Source organism: Poecilia reticulata, linkage group LG10 (assembly GCF_000633615.1).
Source record: "Poecilia reticulata strain Guanapo linkage group LG10, Guppy_female_1.0+MT, whole genome shotgun sequence".
Lineage (NCBI taxonomy): Eukaryota > Metazoa > Chordata > Actinopteri > Cyprinodontiformes > Poeciliidae > Poecilia > Poecilia reticulata.
In genome coordinates, this window is record NC_024340.1 from 15,967,911 (window position 1) to 15,986,266 (window position 18,356).

The window sequence follows — 18,356 nt, forward strand, 5'->3', positions numbered from 1 at the left end:
ACCTAAAGAACACCACATCTACAGTGAAACATGGTGGTGGCAGCGTCATGCTATGGTGTTGCTTTCTTTAGGTGGAACTGAGATTTTTGTCAAAATGGATGGAGTTATGAACAGATACAAATGACCCATAATATTCAACTATTTGAGCTGAACATGATGACAAACTGGATGTTTTATCCAGGATTTATCCAAATTAACAAAAGGAAGACACATTTTGGCGTTTTCTAACCAGAGCACATTTATAGTTGTGTGTCCTACATGTATTATTACACATAATAGCGAATATCTTGTCTTCCAGTTGTTGGCTCATCTAACAATTAGTTTAACATCGTCACCAGATGCAAAGGATGTCATGTTATTTAACATTACCAGCACTAGCAGAAGGTTGAAAAGGCCACGCTAATGGTTTCTATGTAGTGCTCAGCATGTGGGAAGTGCAGATGTCAAAGTGGCACAAAGTTGGATGCGCTGGGTACATGAGGGCACCCACACACTCAGTGTCATCCCACTCCAGGCTGTAAACACTTAAATGGCATAGCTCAGATGGCTGGCACAGATGTCATGTAGTTCTGAGAGCTTGTTGCGCAAAACAATCGCCTATCTCAGGCTTTGACTGCTGGCATAGAATGAAACTCTTTGTAAATTCAAAAACCCAGCCTTCCTGAGTCTGAATGTGTAGAAAAAAGTATAATAATCAAATTCTTTATAAGAAAATGGAACCAGATTTGAATTTTATGTATTTTGTAGTGATTTTATTTGACAGGACAGAAAAATCGGCTAAGCCTGTTGTCCATTTGTATTATTTGCCACCTCTTAATAAAATCCAGTCCTTTCAATTGCTTTTAAAATTGAACTACTTAGTGAAGAGTACACTTGAGTGTAATTCCTTGGTTGATAGAGAATATTAGTGAACAAACAGCTTCATGAAAACCAAAAAACCCAGCAGACACAGTTTAAAACCTGTTAACACATGGGTATGGAGAGCATTAATCAGAAAACTCTGGAGGAGTTGCAAGGACCCACAGTGCAGATGGGATGACCTGTTAACTACTCACTCACTCCAAAAAGCAGCAGAAAGTTATTAAAAATGTGAGAAAATGAAAATATTTCAGCAGTATGGCTTCATTTGAATGGCAATGTAGCTCTGCTGACTCTCTTTAGCTTCAGAAAGTGTTGTAAAAGTTTAACATTTTCAACTGACTCAAAATTCAGTTCACAGATATTGTCTGCTAAATAGTGTCGCACCTCGTTTCAGGTAATAATAACTTCAAGACGTTGTTGCATTTGTAAACTAGATTCAACTGTTAGGCCTCTTTTAGGTTTAGCTCTGCATATATAAAACTGATTTAGTTTGAGCACAACTTGATTGAACAGCAACAACGTACTTGTAAAATGAAAGCAAGCCTCACAGTTTTTACTGGACAATAAATCAATAACATAACAATATTAGACACATGATCAATACCAATAGATAATATCTCTGATATTCAATATTCTGGGAGATGTAGGTGAAGAAAAAGACTTTAGCTGCTCACCCTTTTACGGTCAGATAAGAAAAGTTAGTGGCAGCAACTGACTCACTCACTCTCTGGTTGCCTAGCAACTCATTCATTCTTTGGTTACCTAGCAACAACCTGCTGAGTAACTGGCGCACAAGCAGTTTCAGTTTCCACCACTGTGCCACATAACTGCTAAAACATAAACAGCAGCGTGGATAAAACAGGAAACGTCACACCAGCAGCTTAGCAGCCTTTCAGATATTTAAATTTAAAAAATAAGCAATAATTATTGATATTGACTGATGTGACAAGGTTATATCATGATATGTTTTTCAGCCATATCGTCCAGCCATGGTTCAGATTTCACAGAAATGTCTCATGAATGCACTAAGCTGAATATCTTTGAGCACAATACCGCCTACTTTTAAGTCTGTGCATCTTTCATGATAGGAAAGTTGAGCCAAAACACCCAAGCAAACTGAGAAATGTTTGCCTTGAAGCCATAATTCATGTTATGCCATAGTTTTACGTTCTCATTTTAGTCAGTCTTTTTCATGTATAAATCTTTTGCTGTGGCTTCTAAAGACCTTTTATGCGTCTAATTACAAACTACAAATTTTAGTTGCATCTACTTTAGCTTCTGCAAAGCAATTTGTGCTAAAATCATGTGTACTTGCTGGTTTATCCTCCCAAAGCATCTTACAAATGAAGAAGTCAGTGAAAATTGTTTTAGATTTTTAAGTCAAAAGCAGTAGCGCAGATGAAAGCAGAGACCATGCAGCCAAAGCAGAGAAAATATGCTTCTCTTTCCTCTTACCGAATGTTGTGGGACTTGCGTTTGATCTCATTCCAGCAGAGGTTCATCTCTCCTGTTTGGTGGGGGCTGCTTCCTCTCAGTCTCCGGCACTCGGTCGCCTCCTCTGGCCCCTCACCGTCCACAGTGGACTGGCACGGCACACACCGGCATCCCGGCCACGAGGGCCGCTCCGCAGCTACACAAACAGAGGAGCACAGTGTGTGTTTGTTACAGGACGACCCTTCTGAATTTACTCTCTGATTATTACATGGAGGCGAGGCAGGGAATATAAAACAGCACAGGCTTGACCAGCACTTCGATCCTTTGACCTTCCCACAAATGGAGATGATGTCCCACATTTTCGCCCCACAACCTTTTCTCTGAAGTCAGTGGCTCCACAGTTCTGACCCGTATTCAGAAGAATTTTGTCTTGAAGTCTTAAAGGGAACCTATTATGCATCTATGGGCGAAACAAATCATGTTCACTGCATTTTTTTGCTGCTAGCCACGCCCCCAACTCAACATTTACACTCACATGTGAAAATGGTTGCAAGCAGATGTACAATTATGCAACTGTACATCTTTGAAAAGCAGAAGTAGAGCCTCCTGGACAACCAACAAGAATGCAATAAGTAGTTTCTGAAAGTAAGCCAACAACAAAACCGGCAGTCTTTTCCAGCAGCCATTGTACAGTGCATCAAGCGGTAAAATCAGCTGACCAAACGTGCTGGAGCTTAATTTGGGATAACTAGGTAACTTGTCTGGGCTTTGTACTTTTTTAAGCACTTTTGAGCCGTTTTTAGAAGCAGTAAATGGATAAAATGTGAACTTTGCATAGCAGGTTATCTTTAGCAGTTCATTTTGAAATATAAGAAATTATCCAAATTCCCACATCTCCCAAACTAAACTCTGCGCAAAACTGGGTCTTTCAAATAAAAAAAGAAGTCTGCATATACAGTCAAACTGTACATACAGGCTTAAAACTTTTGGCGTGGCTATCTCAAAACCCTGATGTCAGTACCATAGAAAATTTGTGGGCAAACGTGAAAAGGTGTTTGAACAAAGCAGCCTAAAACCCAGACTTATTTACAGCTGCTCTGTCTGTCGGGGGAAAGGGCCACAGTTCCCCAGCAAACTGTGGTGAGAAGCTTATGGGAGAACAACCAAAGCATTTTACTAAAATCAGACTTCAAACATGCAAAGAAATCAAAAGGCAAAATCTACCAAATGTATATAAACTCACAATGTTGCCTTAAAAATATTTTTTCTTGGTCTCCTGTAACATTTTGATTTAAATAAATGAACAATTCATTGCATAGTGCTGTGTGCAACTGTAACCCTCTGAAATTTCCACGACCCTTGAAATATAAGAGTGAAGCATATATTACAACCAGGCAGTCCTTGTTTTAGTCATAATGCAAACATTTTTATTACGTTTGCAATGTAATACGTTGTAAAGTTCTTACATGAATCTGTATCAAAGGAAAGAAATGTAACACTGATAAAATATGAATCAATACTATTACACAGATGTACTCAATTGAAGCTATATTTAATAACTCTGTCCTGTGTGTAAAAGGAAAAAACCCTGAATCTCGACACAGCAGCGGTTTTATCCCATTATTCCGTTCCATTAAACTCTAAAAAACAAACGCAGACAAAAAGCTTCTTTTATTCCAGACTTTTAGAGTGTGAGGGCATGTAAGGCAACATGAAGACGTGCAATCTTCATCTTGATGGACCAAAGAGGAGAAAAAAACCGACGGAGAAGCCCACGCGCATCGACACACAAACAGAAAACACACTCACACACTCACATGTGTGGCTTTCATGGCAGCAGGAGCCTTTCTGGGTTCACAGGTCCTGGTGTGAGGTTTCTCTATTTTTTATGCAATTCACAACATATGATTGAACACCAGCTGTGCTTCCCTCAGACACCTAAACCTCCCATACTGTATGCATACGTGCACAGACTTTGATCAGGCTGCGTTTGGTCAGTGTGTTCTTATCAGGGGGTTTGCAGGAAAACTAAGCCTATAGCCCTGACAGCAGCAAACATCCATCTGCTGCAGAAACACACACATAACACACACAACTCTGGCTCAGATGCTAAAGGAGCCGCGTTATGTGTTTTTCAGGCACATAGTGCCATTTTATAACACAATCAAGTAACTATATTAGCTTCAGTTGATATAAAAATGCTATATATATTAAATATGACTTAAAATAAATTTGACTTCTTAATTTAACACCTTGAAATTGGGCTTCTGTCTCTTTAAAAACTCCTGCTCTTTCTGAAATGCTGCTTCGAGTAAGTTATCACAACATGGCAGGTGTTTGCTAATTGCTGCTGGCTAGTCTGAAGGAGCTGAGTGGGGAAAGTTTGGAAACAAAAGGACAAGCTTCATCTTGTCCTTTTGTTTCAACAGTTTAGTTTACAAAGTGAAATAAACAAAAACTTATTTTACAGAGAGGTGAATTAAATAATTGTTCTGCCTGTAGCCATCAGATTTTAAAATTTTACAACTCTGTCTATGTTTACTCTGGACTAATTTATAGATTTTTATGTACAATATCACACTTATGTATAGATATAGCTCTGGAAAAAATTAAAAGACCACTCACAATTATCTGATTTTAGTCCTTATAGGCAAATGTTTTAGTAAAATGAACATTGTTCTTTTTTCTATGAACTACTGACAACATCTCTAAAAAAATTACAAGCAAAAATGTCGTATTTATTGGCTGAAAATTATACTTTTTAAAAAATATTGCGTATGGTCATACTTGTTTAACACTAAGGACGGAGTAGCTTGTCAACAAATAACAGTTTCCCCTTGATGACCAATAAAGTATATTGTATTTTAGTCTTTATGAAGTTCAAAACGTCCGACTTTGTTTCTTCTTTTAACAAACTGAGCCGTATTATGAATCATAAATATTCCCGTCTACAAATACTTTTTTCCTGGTTTAAAGCCTTTCAGTTTGGTTTCTTTTAAAAACTTTTCCTCCAAGTTCAGGTGGACTTGTCTACAACAAAGTGAACCCGACATAAATTAGGAGGAGAAAACTTTGTTGCAGTGTCAACATTTGAGTTTACAGCTCCCCAATGAGGGAAAGACTTTCTTTCAAGGCAGACTAATCCCTTTTCTTTATCTTTACCCTCAACTCCTTTCTGCTGTGCATTCATTCTTCTCTCTACCGTTTCTTTCTTCTGTCCCGTTACCTCACTCCAGATCTGCTAGTGGAGGTTTTTTTTCTTTCTTTTTTTTACATGAATCATCCCCATCTCGTTCCCATTGCTGTCTCCCGTTATCTCTCCTCTTCTTTTTCTCCCTCTTCCGGACTCAGACAGCTCTGGTTAGTGTAGGCGAGTCTTATATGAATCAGCACATCCCTCACAGACTTTTCTCCTCTCTCTACCTCTTTCCCTTCTCTGGTAATCAGAGGTCACATGAGACTCTGCATGCAGTTAGCACTTTAAGGACCTTACTTGAGCTCCAATCCGCTAAAAGAAATGAAATTGCGACCTGTGTTGGGTTCTGACAGGTTTTATTTATTTCCCCAAAGTGTTTAGGAGTGAGGCAACAGAGGCCACGTTTGACACAATGAAGTGTGAGAGCAGAAAGGAGCCATATTTGTTTGTTTGCCTTCAAAATCTGCCATTTTTGGGGATGTGAGCGCTGACAGTCAACGACCCCATCAGTGCCAACATCAAAATAAAACCCTGAGGGCGACAGATAGTTCGGAGGAAAAGATTTGTTTCTACAGTGAAGACTGAAGAAGGAGAGGTATTTCTGCTAGCAACCCGAGATTGGTGCAATTTCTACACTAAAACATAGATTCTTGCAAAACATTACAACCACAAAAATCTATTTTACTGGTGCTATATGTAGTAAACAAAGGCAAAGTGGTGCATAATTGTTTAACGGAAAGAAAACAATACATGATTTTTGCTTATTTTAGCAAATCAACGTCTTAAGAAGTTCTTTCTTTGTATTCAGATTTACTGAGTTTAACGTAATTTCAGTATAAATCCATCTGTTCTGTGAACTTTTTTTTTAGAAAGTATTGAACATGAACACGAAGGAACACATCAGACTCATTTTAAAGTTATTAGAGTTTTTAAATAGTTAGGTTATAAAACTTTATCCCAAATCTGTCACCTAAAAATGGAAATATGGCAAACTGCTGCAAAGCTACCAAGACGTAAACAGACTGGAAATTCTGATAAGTTCACACAAAAAAAACAATGTAACTCTGGAGGATCTGCAGACATCCAAAGCTCAGGTGAAGAAAACCTAAAATTATTCTGAAAATGTATTTTTAATAAAAATAACTAATTTATTAATATTTAGTTTAAAGATCCGCTCCTCTACCTATTAAATGTTAAAACGGCTTGCCATTGAGTTTTGACCAACTTTTGCTCCTTACAGTCCAACAACACTTCTCTTACTCCTTAAGTTATTAAAAGTGCCTTTTATAACATGGCACTTTAAGAAAATAAGACAGGAGATTGTAGTTTACCTTACTTTTTTAAATCATGCTACACCTTGTGGGTCGTTTATGTGCAAGAATCAAAATCAAACTCTGCGTGACTCAAAGAGATAATCAAGTAATGTGAAGTGACTCACTTTTGAAAACTAAAACTGCTTTATTTATATTTAGATAAAAAAATTGAGTGCCATCCTAGAGCAGGACTTTCAACATACAGAAAATAAATCCTTATTTCTGTGTTATATTACCAGTCCAGTTAAAAGTCTGCAGGAAAACTGAAAACTCCTGTTCACAAATGCTCTTCATTTAATCTGACTGAGGTTTAGCTATTTTGCAAAGATAATTGGGATAAAAATGTCATCCCAAAAAGACGTGCCCAAAAAGAGGTGCAGCTCTAATTGCAGCAAAATGTGATTTAATAAAAAAAAACATATATATATTCAACACTTCTCAGATTATTTTGGTGAATAATTTTAACAACCATGTAGTGTTTTTCATTCAGATTTGCTTTTGCAAGTCTAACACATAAAACTCCCAGTAAAAAAAGGCGTTTGCGGTTGCGACTTTACAATATGTCGAAGGAACCACAAGTCCATCATTAAAAAAAGATCCATGCCATTCAAATGTTTCACCATCTGCTTCTCTGATGAAATCCTCTGCATCATTGCAGGTTTGCACCAGCTTAAAGAGCAAGACTTTGGGTGACTCTGTCTGTTGCATTAAACTTCAAAACCACGAGTAAAGCTCTAAACATGCATTATTTACAGTCCTGATTGGATGTGGCATTGCTCAGTCAAGAGGAAGTTCAGTGTTTTTCCCCCCAAAGGTACTGACAAGCCGCAAAGTGACAGACGATATTCTGCTTCTGCTCGAGCCACGACTCACTTCTGTATTATTTGTAGCAGGTTCAGACACAAATCGCGGCCCAATTACTCGTTTGGGGACAGAAACGACCGCAAACCTCCTTGTTGTTCTCTCCTTTCCCTTTTCTTTGAACCACTCAACCCAAAAGAGCTTGGAAGGATAGTTTCCAGACAATGTGTGAATTTCAAATCAAAAGAGCTGCAGAGGATAAAAGATTGCACGCAGCGCTTTGCTGGATTTCACAGCAACAGAGAAAAGACAGTTTAACCGTGCAGATAAAGTATGAGAAGATCAAAGCCACAGCACTGCTACACCGTGTGTACATGTTGATTTTAATCGAAAAAACTCAAGACTGAACCTCTGAAAAGCAGCTAAGGAGTCACGATTTACTCTCATTACCAGAGCTTTGCAGATAAATCAAATTCTTTCATGGTGTGCGAAGCCTACCTTAAATAGCACGCTTGCTGTGCCGCTACCACAGGTTAGCTGTCTTTATTTACCCAGTGTTGGCAGAGAATGCAAAGATGTACTAGACGTGCGCTGGAAGAAATATGGAAGAGGGGAAAGAGGCACAAACAGGGGTGTGGGCCGGGTGACCTAAGCAGTGGAGATTTCTGTCCTGGTCAAAGCTCGCTCTGTCCTCTCAGATTCCTGCTCACACCTACGTTATCCCCCATTCTGCATCACCAACAGGAAAAGGCCATCTGCCTGTCCTTCAGCCCACACACTGAGAAATGGAAACGCAACGTAAGCTCTTATTGAAAAGAAGGTTCACGCACTCATCAATTACATTCCTAAGATTTTAACCTGGCATTGACCCGATCTTCATCAGGCTTTATAAACACTAAATATATACAGACGGTAAGCACAACATGGCATAACCCATGAAACCCACAACATATGCACTGATACCTACAGTTATACATGTCTGTGCACACAAATACATGCAAAGACACAAAATGTTAAGCTTTTCTCATTTAGTTTTTAGTTCAAATATCTTAATAGACTTAGAATAACACAATCAACTTTTCAGCAATAAATAGTAGCTTCTTTTGAGTCAATAACACCTTAAAATTCAATAAAAATAATTACTAATTTTACTGGCTGATTATTTCATTTATAAGGGAAAATAGGGGAAAAAATGGTGTCTCATAAGTGGAACTAGTAATTTTTCATCAACATTAAGAAATTATTTACTTAAACAAGCTCCTATATCTTGCTGAAAATTTACTTATAACTTAGTTTTGTCTTACTTCAAGTGACCAAATGCATTTGCACTAAAAACCAGATCAAAATACTTGGTAAGATTTTGTGTTTTTACAGTGTACACATGTCCATTTACATAAACAAACACATTTCTTAATGCGTAACATGTTTATTTGATGCAAACATGGTGATAGACTTAACATCAGTATATTCTGTATAGTTAGCACTAGTGTCTTTTTAAATGGACATTTTGGACATCTCAACTCATATATAGTAACAAAAGGTCAAAGTCAGAATATGGACATGTTATGCTGCAGAATAATAAAAAGATACAATAAAGATTACCAGCAAGGTCGAGTAAATGTTACACCGACATTTTTTATGGTTATTTTCTGTAAAATCAGCTTAAGTGGCAGAGAAAAAACAGAATCTCTTGAGCTTTGATGGGTTTTTTATATGTTCCTTTCACAAAATGTAGCTTTAAAAGCGTTCAGTGCAGAAGCCTGAGCAAGGACAGCTGGCAGCAGAGGCTGCAATAAAGAAAAATGAAAAACATCTTTGAAACATCTGCAGTTTTCATTAAAACATCCCGTAAAAGTTAACAGATTTTACCGTTTTCAACAAAGGAATCTGATGCAAATCTGCTCGCAGCTTTTTCACATAACATTTTCTGCTCAGATTCTTTTTGAGTGATTTATGTGTTTTAATTAAGTTCCTTCAAAAAAGCAGAATTCAAGAATTTGAAATTACGCTGTTAGAGTCGTGGACCTGTCATCTTATGACATTTTTTGTGTTGCATTTTAATAATTTTCTGTGAACCTTGTTACAACTGATTAAACTACAGTAACATGTAAATATTTCATATTTAAGATAAGAAAAGATGTCAAAACAATGTCTATATCAAATTAAAAATGATTCAGATGATCACTAAAACATCCTGATGTAAACAAGCTATAAAATGTCTGCATCTTTGAGGTTGTACGTGAAAATGTGGACATGCATTTGGATCTCCTAAAACATATTTTAGGCTTCCTGTAGTCTTTCAAAGTGGCCTTGACCACTTTCTACTTTTCTTAATATCTTTCAAATTCTCCCGATCCTTTTCTGATCAGAGGCGATCTAGAGTTGATTAATTGCATCTTATGCCTTCAATAAACAGCGTAAAATCGTCAGGCAGGGCGTGAGGGACTCAGCTGGGTTCCCGTTTTGAAACAAACAGAAATAACCAATTAAAGTTGAGTCTGTCCAGAGAGGACAGCAGCGGGGACGCACCAGACAACACATCGATTGTGTCCCTTTAAATGAAATGAGACTTTCCAGACACCCAGCGCATTCTTGTAACATTGTAGATTCTTTTCCCACACAGAGTGAAGGTCTTTTCATATTTCTGAGACCGTTTTGGCATCTTGACTCCTTCAGCTGTTTGGATGTCTTTACTCTGACAGCGGCTCCCACTGAGTTTGGCTGCTCTCTGAGATGATGAGCAACGTTGGTTTCATGTGGATTTTGTCGTATTTTATGATCCAATTTAGTTCAAAGTTTCAAAGAAGAAATGTGAAAGTCGCACATCCAGTAACAAAGAGGATCGTTTTCTATAGTTAGCAGCCAACATCAAGATCTCTCATTTTACCCTGCAGATATAAACGACACACATTATTAGCGCTGCAGCGATTCCTCGAGTGATTCGAGTACTTCGATTATTAAAATTTATTGAGGAAGATTGATCTGCCTCGAAGCTTCGTTAAATGTTGTTTTACTATTTAGCACACCGCGTACCAGAAAGGTGATTATTTATGTTGCGCAACACTTTTATTTTCGCCTATCAGTTGCTGCTAAGTGCTAAGTGTTAGTAGCATAACATCTAATTTTCAAATTCAGTCCAGGGGATTTTATTAAGATGAATACATGAACACAAACTGGAGTATAGACTTTGTAAGCCTGCCTCTTTATTATTAAATTGAATATAATTTCAGATTTTTGCACAATCTTTGTCCAGGTTAAGTTAAAAAGTGAGCTATTATTGTTACAATTACATTTTTTAAACTACAGAAAAGTTATTGTTAGGGATGCACAAATATGTAATTTTGACATGTGATATTAATACAGCTGCTGTTATGACAGTATTTACCAATATTTTATTTTCTCAAAAAAATGATCCTATTTGATTGCTTGATTAATCATCAGAATAATTGAGATTACTCAAATACTAAAATAATCGTTCACAACAACCCTGCACATCATGCTTGCATTTGCAAAGATGTTACATTTATTCTTTGATGATAATAACTTCAACATTGAATAGTGACTTTTTCAATGGGAAACATTGAGCTGAATGATGCTTCAGTGAACGAAAGGAAATGGAGCCTTTAACAAAATATTCCTCAAAACCAAACAGGTTGTCCTCAAACCTTTTCACAATTTCTCACACACTTCGGCGTTTGTGGAGATTTGAAGTGTTAGACAAACACACACTAGTGCACATTTGTAACGGTAGCTGCAAAAAAATGCACTCAACTTTGAATTACTTGAAATGCATACCCTATAAATCAGAGTATGCGCTTCGCCTTGGTGTGTCAACACTTTGTAAAAGCGTCTTGATTTGCAACTACAGCTACAAGTTTTTCAAGGGATATTTCTCTGGCAGCTTTACACAACGACAGACCGATTCTTTATTTAACTCTTACAAAATACCTGAAGCTCCGTCTGACTTGCTGGAGAGTATTTGTGAATAGTAATGTTTAAACTCTGACTGGGCCATTCTAATACAAGAACAAACTGTAACATAAATATTATATAAATCACCTCAGTGCAGGTCTGACTGCAATGTTTAGGGTTTTGTGTACAGTCTGCTTCTAAACCTGAAGAGAGAGATAGTCATGATGTGTGTTTTGATGGTGGATTCAAATAGTCAGAGAGTCAGAGACGTTGAATAAATGAAAAAAAAAAAGATAAACAAACTTACGAAACTCACAGGGAGCCAGAGCAGAACAAAAACCATAAATTCAAAGAAAATAACAGGATATAACAGGAGGAAGCAGCAAGAAGAGTGAGCAGAAGAGAGGTTTAAATACTGAGAGGGTGAAAACTGGAACAAAAGACCTGGACTGATGAGCTAACAGGCTGGGAGAAGAGAGAGAGACTCGGAAATGAATCTAAAGAATAACTAAGAATCCTAAGTAAATTAAGGAAAATAACTAGATACAAGAAATAAACATAACTATAAACACTGAGCAGGACCGAAATAAAACAGAAACAAAACTGATCTAATCAAAGGAAAAAACAAAATTAATCCTCAAAAACAGCTAAAAATAAGAGATTAAACAAAACTGAAAAACCACAACATAAAAAAAATAAACATTTTTTAAAGATTGATGTGAAATGTTAGTTTCCTGCCATTCATTGTGTTTTACATCCATAGAAGCTCCAATCTGGTCCAGTCAGACCAGATTCATTCATTCCTCTATAAAAAGATTTGTAAAGTGCCCAACTTAAATGTTTGGACTCTGTAAGAACAGAGATTTTTGTTTTTTTCTGAGGTTGAAAGAAACTTTTTTCCTACTTCATCTCCATCCTTCACCTCCGAGGTTTTGCTGCAGTTATGCTGGAGGTAAATTACACACAGATGGACTCCATTTACTATTGGCCATTAATTTCATTGGATTTTATTGGAGGGTAATATAAACACACTCTGTAATTTTCAGACTTTCACTTGCAAAAAAAGGTTTAAACCAGAAACTTTCATCCTCCCAAATCAACAACTTTGTGTTTCTCTGTTGCATAAAATCCCAACAAATTACAGTTTGTGTTTATAACGCAACAATGTTGAAATACTTTTGCAAGGCTTTGCATTTTCTTTTTATATTGTAGATAAATTCAGTTTGCATTTAGCTTTGGATTTTGTTTCTAACCAGTACTAAACAAAAAGCCATGCCTTTACATTGACATCACACCTTTTTTTTAAATGCTTTTTAATTCAACAAAACAGAAAAAACAACAAAACCTCATGTCTTGCCTTGTTTTCCCAAAAATAATAAACAGTCTGGAGATTTGAGGTTGAAAGCAACTAAAGCCCAAACTTTCTCTGGAAATTAGAAATATTGACTCCTTCTGTTTGGATCCAGCCTGAAAAATCACCAAACGCTCTGAAATCACTTTTTCCCCATTTTATTCTGATTATAATTTTATTCTTTCTTTGTCCTTTGGTGTTTTAAACATCACTTATAAAAACATTTTTGTTCCTCACCATGTGACATTTAGATTTTAATGTATTTATTATTTATTTTGAATATGACTTATCACTTATTACAAAATTAATATCTCACAACATCAACTAAAACTTAACCAATTAAAACCAATAGACGTTTCACAAAAATAAATGTATTTCATAGCTTTTTCTATCTCCTGAGTCACATGCTTTCATAAGAAATAGACACTTATATTAAAATCCACCTTTGTTGTGACAGATGGAGAGATTTAAATTAAACGGACTAATTCTGCACTGTAATTTAAAACACATCCTTCTGTTTGATGGCTAAAGCCAGCAGCATTTTGTGGAGATATCGCACCCTCAAAAACAGCACTTAAGAGAAGTGATAAAAAGAAAAATACACAACATTTTATTCTGGCAAAAAACAAAGTGGTGAAACTCCGATACGGAAACTGCAAACTCTGCGGCGATGCGGCACTAAGTGAGCGGCGCTGATTCGACTTTTACAATTAAATGCCAAGCCAGCAGCGGCGCAGTATCAATGACCAGGAGGCCTGCTGCTAAATGACATGTAAATACCACACAGTGTATTTTCTGAGTGTGTGTGGATCAGCGTAGAGTGCGTGTGCATGTGTGCGTTCTGGCTCGTTTCTGCAGCAGGCTCTTGGCTTTGAGCCTGACGGATGTTAGCAAAGGTTGGACCAGTGCCTCTTTGCCGCTGTGCCCCACTGTCCCAGATCCCCTCAGCAGCCACCAGTTACAAGAGACAAGAAGCAACACACACACATGCACACGCACGCACACACACCCCGGTGTTTGCAGGCCTCCAAGCAAGCCGAACTTCCCCTCGCTGCTGCAGCCATCACACACGCTGCCTGGGAGGCTGCAGGAGCTCCCAGGGTTTGGCACAAATACATTTTTTACATAAGAAATGATAAATACCAACTCTTAAGAAGTAAACGCACGCGTGCTGCAAGTAAAACACACACTTTCACGACTTCCAAACCGTCAAGCAGTCATAACGCTTTCAGGCAGCTGTCAGACTTTTTCCTCTCCCCCCTGAACTCTCGTCAAACTGTATCCAGACTGCAGATTCATGGCGGTGATGATGTGAGATCTGGAGCTACCAAACGAAGCCCAGGAGCAAGGACAGACTTTTACTTTCCCTCCCGCTGCTGCTTCCTTCCTGCTTCGTCACGACCACACACCGTCACGCCTGCAGTGCTTTTCTTACTAACTGGATGTTATGTTACCCTGTGTGCTTCATTATCTGCTAAATAATAAATCAACTCTCCCCTGGAGTAAATATGCCATTTACACACTTAATTATATTTACATGGTGTGTTGCTTATTTTTGGTTTCCCAGGCAGTTTGGCAGGAAAATAGAAGCTTAGTTGATGCTGACACGCCGTAAAAACACAAAATATTACCAAGTATTTTTGAATAGTTTCTAGTGCAAATATCTTAGTAGACATGAAATACGAAAACTAACAAGTAACTTTTTAGCAACACATAGGAGCTTTTGTAAATCAATGATTTCTTAATACTGGAATCATTGGCAGATTATTTCACTTGTAAGATGGGAAAAATATGTTAATATTAGTGAAAATATCTGCTAAAGAAACTGGTGCTTTTTTATTAAAATATAGAAATGACAGACTTAAAACAAGCTTCTTTTTCTTGCTGAAAAGTTGCTTGTAAGTTTTTTTTTCTTATTTCAAGTGTACTAAGATATTTGCGCTTGAAACTAGATTAAAAATACTTGATGAGATTTTGTGTTTTTGCAGAAAGTGAGTGTTAGCGTTTATTCTATAATGAGTGAAGTAAAAAATCTTAATTGTGTGCTTTTTAATAAATAATTGATGAAATTTAAATAAAATAATAATTTTGTTGTTTTCTATGCTGAAAAGAATGGTAACATAATAAAAAATACTAATAAAATGTATTTTAATAAACTTTAACTTCTTATTCTGAAATCTCACAACTTTTTGCAGTTTCATCATATCCTGTATGTAGTTTAAATCGTAATTAAGAGTGAAAAAAGAGACATATTTGCTTAAATTAAAAGACAGCTGTTGTTGATAAAGCAGACAGGAGAAAAGCAAAGTCTCACCAAAATGGATTTTAAACAGTGAAGTGAACAAATTTACAGAAAGTTTGGTTGATTAACGGGTTAAACCAACACAGAAACAACAGACCAGGTATGTTGGTAGCAAGAGGATCTGACAAAGACGGAAAACAAACCAGGAGAACAGAGGAGGGTGATTAGCAGAAGTGCTTCTGGATGGAGAGCAACAACCAATCAGAATGCTGCTAGTTATGTTTTAGATCTCATTTATGACAGAAAAACAACTAAAATCCATATTAGCAATGACATCCGCTAAGCTTTTCCTCTTTTGCACCAAAATAACACCAGTTTTCTGCAGACACAAATTTTACTTTATGATCTTCAGATCTGCTCCTTAAGAAAACCAAACATTTCCTCTGGCTGTTCCTCCATACATATAGATAAATTTGAGCAAGTTTCCCTATAAATTAATGCATAAAGTCTCATTTAACCGTGAGCAAACTGCATCAGTGCAGAGAGGCAGGATTTGCTCGATGGGGTCATTTTAGGGTCGCATCCAACTGCTTTCAGAAGTAGAAGCACAAGCAAACTTTTCTACATTCAGCACCTGCAAATATTTCTGTTCATTTTTATTTCTCTGTTAAAGTGTTTACAGGTAATGTTGTCACTTTACCTATTTAAATCTTATTGCCATTGGTGTTGCCAGGTACTGTTACTCAGAATAACAGATGAATTTTGTGTTAAAATGACACAATTATGTGGCAACCAAGCCAATACTTAAATAGAACCAATTAAGAACAGGATGTTTAACCAGAAACACTGGAGCTATTTTTGTGAAAAGTCTGAATGTTTGTACAGAAAATGGAAAAAGGTTGGATTGCTGCTTAAACTACTGTTCTACAATGCTATGGATGCTTGCTTCACATTTGTGAAGCTTTGAACTTAGCCTTATGTACAAACTATAAAACTAGATTTTAATTTTGTAAGTACAACTAATTAGAAATATAAACAATATTGGGAACACGTTATTTGAAAGGGCGTTAGAACTGTGAATAACAACACTTTAGATGCAAAGTTTCATGAAAACTTGCATTAAACCGTAAGTTATTACAGCTGGAAACCAGAGATCAGGCCAGTAATCTGGGAGTAGTGATGAACTCTGACCTGGACCTTCAGACCCACATAAAGACAGTTACAAAGACGGGTTCTGTCACCTGAAGAACATTTCCAGGATTAGAGGACTAATGTCTCAGTGAGATCTAGAGAAACTCATTCATGTTTTTAGTTTTAGTCGCATCAATTACTGCAACAGCATCTTTACAAATCAATCAGATCCAGAACGCTGCTGCTGCCGTTCTGACTAAAACCAGGAAGTTAGAACACATCACCTAGGTTCTAACGTCCCTACACTGGCTCCCTGTAGCTCAGAGAATAGACTTTAAAATACTGTTGTTAGTTTATAAATCGCTGAACGGCTTAGCAACATTAAAGATCTGCTGTTGTCATAGCAACCTCCCAGACCTCTCAGGTCTTCAGGTTCTGGTTCTGCTCTGCATCCCCAGAACCAGAACCAAACATGAAGAAGCAGCAATCAGCTTCTATGCACCACAAATCTGGAACAAACTTCCAGAAAACTGCAAAACAGCTGAAACACTGAGTTTAAATCTAGACTGAAACGCAGCTTGTTTAGAGTTGTATTTGAGACATAATCAATGAAACATTAATCAATAATCTGATGTGTAACGACGGCACTTGGCAAAATGTAATGTTTCAAGTGTTGACTGTGTGTTTCTATGACTTTGTATTTTTGTGTTTTTATGATGTACAACAGATTGAACTGCTTTGTTGCTGAAATATGCTACACAAATAAACTTAATTGATTGATTGAAAAAACTTTGCATTTTTGGCAAAAAATTACATTCTAATGCGATGCTACACTAAAACTTGCATTAAAAGTCCATAAAAATGTCAACTTTAGATTAAAATGTCAGTATTTACCACATGACACGTCATGTACAAAAACTCTATGAACAATCTGAGTTTTGAATTTTTATTTTTTTATTTCCTAAATAAAGTGTTACCACAACATCTAAAGTAATGTGTTCCAGAAAATCATATTGTGGCAAAAAGCTACAAGTGGATGTGTGAAAGTCCAATACTGAGCAAACCGCCTGGGGCTGAATCCTCTCAGAAACTGGTGGTAAAACACTTCCATGATGAATAAAGACGAGTAATCTTTAATCACTTTAAAACAAAAGGACACACTGCTTATTGATCAAGCTGTCAGAAAAATGAAACCGGAAAACAAACCAGAGTTCGACCTTGGCTTCAGCCACATCTTATTTAGATCCTGTAATTAAATCAGCTACGACAGTGAAATGGTTGATTTTTCCTAAAAAGCATAAAAACATTCACTGGCACAAACAAACACACCATACGTCTGTTTAGACCACATGTATCAAACTCAAGGTTCGTGGGCCAAATCCGGCCCGCCGTAGCTTTTTATGTGGTCCTCTAGATTCTAGACTAAACACTAAGTGTGCTTAAATATTATGTTATCAATTAAATCAATGCATTTTTCATCAGTTCACTGCCAAATTACATCAATCAGTCCCTTGAGTGTCTTGAGAATTATCGTGGAAATTCACACAAAACCAAAAAATCCCCAAACTTTCTTGTGCTAATTCATAATTGGGAGTTTATTGCAGATTATTCTCAAAAATTGTCAGAAACTTTCTCACTTGTACTAAACAATTAATTGATGTCAGATTGTAGTCCAGGATCTATACGAGTAATAAAAAGTGACATTTACCGTCACAAATAAGCAGAAATATTTCCAAATTAGTACCACAAACATGATATTTTGACCCGTTTTATCAATACATTCTGGCATAACCGGCCCTTTAAGAGCCTTCATGATCTTAATTTGGCCCAAAACAAAAATGAGTTTGACACCCAAGCGTTTTAGACAAAAAAAAAAGATGATTAATCTTATTGGAGAGTTTCTAGTTTCAAAGTTAGACTGTTAAATTTCTACTCTAGATACAGCTGGAATAGATTCAACACAGAAACCATTTCAGTTTGAACATTAAAGCCTGAAAATCTAACTTAGCATCTATGAGAGGAACAATCCACAAACTCCACAGGTCTTATTAACAAAGTCCAACATTTGAAGCAACAAATTATTTACTAAATCATTTTCATTGAAAAACCGAAGAA

General features: G+C 36.8%; 1 protein-coding gene across 4 annotated transcripts in view; it reads right to left on the reverse strand.

The window, feature by feature from the left end:
- drp2 (dystrophin related protein 2) overlaps positions 1 to 18,356 on the reverse strand; it is a 253,596-nt gene that overhangs the window by 104,990 nt on the left and 130,250 nt on the right. For 3 of the 4 annotated variants that reach the window (XM_008420715.2, XM_008420713.2, XM_017307074.1), the window contains exon 3: positions 2,317 to 2,491. In XM_008420715.2, the coding sequence (XP_008418937.1) occupies positions 2,317 to 2,363 (47 nt within the window). In that variant the 5' untranslated portion in view covers positions 2,364 to 2,491. Of the gene's footprint in view, positions 1 to 2,316; positions 2,492 to 8,103; positions 8,200 to 18,356 lie in introns of those variants that run through there. The other variant, XM_008420714.2, reaches the window with a different exon arrangement.